Genomic DNA, 6,465 nt, shown 5'->3' with positions numbered 1-6,465 from the left:
AAAAAAAAAAAAAAAAAAAATCTCTTGAAAGTTTATATTCACGGATTTGGGGTGTAGTTCAGTGGTAGAGCACTTAGCCTGGCAGAGTCCTATTTTCTAAGCCCACTACCACCACAAAAAAAAAAACCCAAAAAATATTAAAATGTGTATCTGTGTTGTCATTCCCAAGACTCATGGATAATATTCCAGGTGCTTAATAGTCAGCTGTAAGACAGAAGCCGAGGAAAGAAGGAAACAGGGGTGAACTATTTAGAGGAGCACCAGCAGAGAAAACGTGTTAATTGTGTTCACAGTTATTAGGTGGGCTGGGATGCAGCTTAGTGATAAATCTCATGCCTGGCATGTCAAAGCCGTAGGTTCAATCCCTTGCATTGCAGAGGGAACAAAAAAGATCTCAGCACTAGGCACTGTTCTAAGCAAGGGGTGTATAGGAGAAAACAAAACAGAAAAGTTCCTGTTGTTTCTTTGACCTTACAAAGTGGTAAGAGTTTTACTAGCAGTCAGGGAAGGCCTTTTTGATTTGGTATTAGTAAAGCAAAGATAGAGATGAGACGACTGGACCATGCAGATGTCTGGAGTGATGTTATCCCAGGCAAAAGGTTGTCCATGCCAAGACTGAGACAGCGTTGTCTTCTTGTTCATGCAACAGCAGAGAGGTCAGTGGCTAGCGAGGAGCGAACAAAAGGGGAAATGGAGAAGATTAAAACAGTGATGGAAGCTAGATCTAGCAGGGTCTTCTGAGCCACTTTAAGATGAAATGAGGAACTACTAGAGAATGCTAAGGTGGGTGGTAATGGTCCAACTTAGAGGTTAAGCAAGTAGCTTTGGCTGTCTGGATAATATACGAGAGAGGGCAAGGGTGAGTTCAAGGAGATGGAGGAAGAGGCTAATAATCTAGGTAAGGTAGAGGTAGACAACAGGGAGAACAGGTCGAACATTAGTTAAGATAGTGTGGGGTCTGCAGCCTCACTCTGAACATACCTGCTCTCAGAAATCACAGGGCCCTGGTTAGTCCTCGGATGGGAGATAGTGCTGTAGGGAACTGAGTCAGAGAAGTTGATCCTGGGAGATATTAATAATAAAAGCTTAAGCTATTAAGTGGTGGTAGCACATGCCTTTAATCCCAGCACTTGGAAGGCAGAGGCAGATCTTTGTGAGTCTGAGGTCAGCCTGATCTACAGATGGAGTTACAGGACAGCCAGGGTTACACAGAGAAACCCTGTCTTGAAAAACAACAAAAATAGCTTTATTTAGTATGGCTCCAGAAGCCCCAGTGAAGAGACCTTGTAGCAGACTCTGAGTGGTCACCAGACCCATAAAATAAAGAGTAAAAGTATTAACCTGCCAGGGGAGCCAGCATCTCTGAGCCACAACTCCTCCCCAATAGGTCCAACAGACTCTGGAGGCCCGGGCAGCTGCTGCAGCCACAGTTGTTCCTCCCATGGTGGGAGGCCCTCCTTTTGTGGGCCCAGGTAAGTGATAAATGAGGGGTCCTGTTTCAGGCAGGGTGGTAAAAGGGGGTGCCCAAAGGTTGCCTCCCACCATCCTCACCTCTTCCTCCCCACAGTTGGCTTTGGCCCTGCCGATCGTGGTCACCTGGACAGTCCTGAGGCTCGAGAGGCCATGTTCCTGAGGCGAGCAGGTAGGTTGGGGACCAAGACCTTACTTTTGGCCAGGTACACTTGTCTGACTCCGCCCTGCTGCAGATCCCTATCTCCATGCTGATACCGTCTTCACTCAGTACATCCCTGACCGTGTCCTTCCGTACTGTCTCGAGTCATGGCACTCAGTTAGATCCTCTCAGATCTAGTCTAGTCCTGCACTTGTCCTTGCCGAGCTTGGCATTCTCCCCAGCTTGCAGCACCTTCTAGCAAACTCTTGAGTGCTTACTATGCTTGTCATCTTTCACTTCCTCTGACAAGCAAGCTTTGTGAAGGGCAGAATTCTTGATTTTTGTCACATAGTAAACGTGACAAAATCTCCACCGAGAGAAGATGGGCGGTCTAGACCAGCACCAGGCGGCTGACTGGTAGTGACCCGGTTCCATGCAGAGGCATACGCTCCATCCAGCTCATTCAGGAGTTCCAAGCATGGCTGAGATGTCAGCAAGTCAAGGGGCCTTGTCTCTTCTGCTGCATGTCAATCAGCTATGAGCCTCCAACCTTCCTGTCCACCGCCATTGCCCACACTTACACACAGTCACATCCTGCTAGGTTCTGTGACATTACTTGTGAGAATATGTGGTGAGATGTGTTCTCAGTTGAATGTGAAATTTTGTTAGCTGTGTTTTATATATTAATGCTATTCTGCTGTTCTGTTCTTGTGCTGGGGATGAACCCAGGGCCGAAAGTGTGCTGTGTACTAAGCTCTATCCATGCAAGCCCTTGGCTTTTAGAAATAAGACCTTGCTATGCAGCCCAGGCTGGCATAAACTCACATCTCCTGTGTGTGCTGCCTGAACACTACACTTACTAGCATGTCCCTCTCTCCCCATCTTTCTCTTTAATCTGATTTAAAAGATGACAAATGTTAACATCGATTCTTTAGTAACTTAGTGAACATCTGACTTGGTCACCCTGCCCAGCTCCTTAGCCTGCCGTGCCCTTGGAAGGATATCATGGCTCAGCTAGAAAAGCTGTTTTGATGCCTCCCAGTCTTTCTCCTGGGGCTCCCCAATCCCACCCCCACCCATATCCTATGGAATATCGCCTGTACCGGAAGGGAAAGGTTCTCCTTATAAATGCTCTCCATGGTGGTGATATTTCTGCTCACCCTTTGCTTGATTGCTTTCATTATCCTGAGGTCCTAGCTCATGGGTTCCTTTCTCCAGGAGGCCTCCAGTTCCCCACAAGCACCCTCTACTGGCTGGGTCAGGATGCTCTTGCCTCTGACAGCTCCCTGGGCTGCCCTTCTCTGGCAGTGCATGGATTGCCTCCTGTCCTGGACCAAGAGCCCCAGAGGACCGTGTGGTCTGCTGGGTGGGTTCCTAGCACTGTTCCCAGCAGGCTTAGGTTCTCAGGAAGTCCTCACAGTCAGTGTGCTGAGTGAGTCAGTGGCGAGACCGCTTCATCTTCTAAACGGCTCCTCAGTCTCTCCTCCAGGACCTCCTGGGTGCTCAGAATACCTACACAAACACCTTGTCCCAAGTGTCCCTTTCCCCCATGACACCCCCATCTCTCTCTCCCACAGCTGTGGCCCCTCAGAGGGCCCCTATCCTGCGTCCTGCCTTCGTCCCCCACGTGCTACAGAGAGCAGGTGAGGGGCCAGGGTCATGATCCCTGCCAAGCAATTTCTCCCAAGCCATGGGACTCCCCCACTAACACCCTGACAGATTCTGCCCTTTCCTCTGCAGCTGGTGGCCCCCGACCTATGGCCCTGAGGCCTCCACACCAGGCCCTGGTTGGACCCCCTCTGCCTGGGCCTCCTGGACCACCCATGATGCTGCCACCAATGGCTCGGGCACCTGGACCACCCCTGGGTTCTATGGCTGCTCTGAGACCTCCCCTGGTAAGTGGAGACTGCTATGGTTAAAGCCCTGATTTATATGAAGTCTTTCTTTCCCCAACTTTGCTTCTGCATCTTTGTACCCCTATTCTTTTTCTTTGTATCGGGGGAAAAAAACCAAAAACTTGGTTTTCTTTGCTCTTTGGAGCCAATAACTTACTATGTAGCTCAGGCTGGCCTAGACCTTGTAGTCCTCCTGCCTCTCAGCCTCCCAAATGATGAGGCGTGTGGACCATGCCCAGCTTTCTCCTGTGCGGAAGAGAGTCCAAAGAGAAACACCCACTGTGGATTAGTTCCATGTGTTTCTGTTTTCCTTTGATTGCCCTTTTTTTAACCTATGTGCATTCAGCATCTCCTTTGCTGCCTGCAGTTCTCTGTATCCAGCTACTATATACTTCTTTGCTCACTGTTCCCTGGCTCCCAGACCCTTGCTCTGTACACAGTGGGGATAGTAAAATGCCAGTCTGTGAGCTACCCATCCCTAACAGCCTTTCCTTGCCCACAGGAAGAGCCAGCAGCTCCTCGAGAGCTAGGCCTAGGCCTTGGTTTGGGCCTGAAGGACAAGGAAGAGGCAGTAGTGGCCGCAGCGGCTGGGCTGGAGGAAGCTAGCGCAGCAGTGGCAGTGGGGGCAGGAGGAGCCCCAGCTGGGCCTGCAGTCATTGGCCCCAGCCTCCCGCTGGCCCTCGCCATGCCCTTGCCTGAGCCTGAGCCCTTGCCCCTCCCACTGGAGGTGGTACGTGGCCTGCTGCCTCCGCTGCGAATTCCTGAGCTCTTGTCTCTCCGTCCACGACCTCGGCCCCCTCGGCCTGAGCCTCCTCCTGGCCTCATGGCCCTAGAGGTAAGCAGGGAATGTACAGAGAGGGGACAGAAAGGGCCAGGAGAGAGCAGAAGCCTATGCGTTTCCACACACAGAGGGTGCCGGGTGAGGGGAGGCAACCCCTCATAGTCCACGTCTGGAAGCGGATCTAGTACTTGAATGGAAGGTGCCATGGCTGGAGGCGTTGCAGAGCATGAGACTTCCAACACCCTTCCCTTCCTTCCCCCTATAGGTCCCAGAGCCACTGGGTGAAGACAAGAAGAAAGGCAAGCCAGAGAAACTGAAACGCTGCATTCGCACAGCAGCGGGGAGCAGCTGGGAGGACCCCAGCCTGCTGGAGTGGGATGCCGGTGAGTGGCCAGAGCAAGAGGCTGGATATTACCCATCCAAGAACAGGCTGCACTCAGTTTTCAGGGCCACCAACATGGAAAAGGAAGCAGGGGGACTCCGCAGTGCCTGGAGGGCAGGACTCTCCTCACCATGTTGGGAAGTGGTGGGCATAATTGATCTTTAGGGCTTTGGTGATGTCTCTCTGTATCCCAGGCTGGCCTTAACTTTCAATCCTTTTGGCTTAGCCTTGTGAGGGATGGAATTACAGGTGTGAGCCGCCATGGCTGATTGTTAACGAGGGCTTTCAGACCCTTACTTGTGGGGAACCAGGCCTGCTGAAGGGCAAAAGGATTTTGTTTCAACTTTATATGAAAACTTGAAAGTGCACAGTGCTACAGTGAATGACCTACTGCTGCCTAGATTCCGCAGTTAACATTGCGATGTATTTGCTTTATTACTGTGTGTTTAGGTTTCCCGTATCCCCCAACCCGTATGCGCGCGCACACACACACACACACACACACACACACACATGTGCATGCTAGGTATCCATAGAATCCTGCCTTCACAAAGTCATCCCTTTGTTTGAAATAAGAATTGAAATTATTTTTGTTGTTTTGTGGGGTGGGGTCTCATGGGGTCAGATGGACCTCAGACTCATTATCTAGCCAAGTAAGGTGTTGAACTTCTGCCCCTTCTGCCTTTGCATGTGAGTCTGGCATGTACCACCACTCTTGAGTTTATGCGGTGCCAAATTGAACCCAGGGGTACGGTGAGCTGTACCACCTGCTTAGCATCCCTAGCCTACTACTTTGTTTTTAAATACCTCAGAATTCACACCTAAGGAAGACATTCTCTCATGATACTATTAGAGCAGCTAGGAAAACAATTATAATTGATGTAGTTACAAGCTCTCTATGTAGCCAGGCTAGTCGTGAGCTTATCATCCTCTTATGTCAGCCTCCCAAATGCTGGAACTACATACAAGTGTTCTTTACTTAGACCCAGCTTCTGCTCTTTTTCTTTGTTCTGATCACACTGGCCTACAGAGCCTGGGCATGTAGCTCAGTGGTGGAGCACTTGCCTAGCATATGTGAGCCCCTGAGTTCCATCTCCCAATAGTGCAGAAAAAAAATTGAACAAGCTGACAGTAGAGAAATGCTTCAGTAGTGAAAGAGTGCTTACTACCTCAGTTTAGTTCCTACATGAAGCTCCTCAGAACTACCTGTAACTCCAGCTCCAGGGGACCTGAGACTGTAGACCCCAGGAACAGCAGCGCTCACATGTGCACCTTCCCCACACAGACACATACACAGTACTTAAGAAATAAAAACTTTAGGCCAGGTATGATGACACACTTGAGAGGCAGGCAGATGTTGGGGGTTCGAGGCCAGTCAGGGCTACATAGCCAGATGCCTATGAGTTTGAGGCCAGCCTAGTTTACAGTAGCAACTTCCAGGTCAACCAGGGGCTACATCATGAGACTTTGTCTCAAAAAAAAGTTACTTTTTCTTTTAAAAAAGAAGCAGTTAGGTGTGGTGGTCCAGGCCTTTAATCCCAGCACAGGGGAGGCAGAGAGGCAGGCGGATTTCTGAGTTTGAGACCAGCCTGGTCTATGAAGTAAGTTCCAGGACAGCCAGGGCTTTACAGAGAAACCCTGTCTCAAAAAAACCAAACCAAGCCGGGCGTGGTGGCACACGCCTTTAATCCCAGCGCTCGGGAGGCAGAGGCAGGCGGATTTCTGAGTTTGAGGCCAGCCTGGTCTACAGAGTGAGTTCCAGGACAGCCAAGGCTACACAGAGAAACCCTGTCTC

At 50.3% G+C, this 6,465-nt stretch overlaps 1 protein-coding gene across 2 annotated transcripts in view; it reads left to right on the top strand.

Moving 5' to 3' along the window:
- The window catches only part of Rbm42 (RNA binding motif protein 42), a 9,417-nt gene that overhangs the window by 986 nt on the left and 1,966 nt on the right, over positions 1-6,465 (top strand). Inside the window, exons 3-8 of one of the 2 annotated variants that reach the window (XM_021166608.1) lie at positions 1,388-1,472; positions 1,568-1,642; positions 3,190-3,255; positions 3,332-3,507; positions 4,010-4,342; positions 4,554-4,671. In XM_021166608.1, the coding sequence (XP_021022267.1) occupies positions 1,388-1,472; positions 1,568-1,642; positions 3,190-3,255; positions 3,332-3,507; positions 4,010-4,342; positions 4,554-4,671 (853 nt within the window). The remainder of the gene's footprint in view (positions 1-1,387; positions 1,473-1,567; positions 1,643-3,189; positions 3,256-3,331; positions 3,508-4,009; positions 4,343-4,553; positions 4,672-6,465) is intronic. The other variant, XM_021166609.2, reaches the window with a different exon arrangement.

Source organism: Mus caroli, chromosome 7 (genome assembly GCF_900094665.2).
Source record: "Mus caroli chromosome 7, CAROLI_EIJ_v1.1, whole genome shotgun sequence".
Lineage (NCBI taxonomy): Eukaryota > Metazoa > Chordata > Mammalia > Rodentia > Muridae > Mus > Mus caroli.
This window is presented reverse-complemented; position numbering and strand designations above follow the sequence as displayed.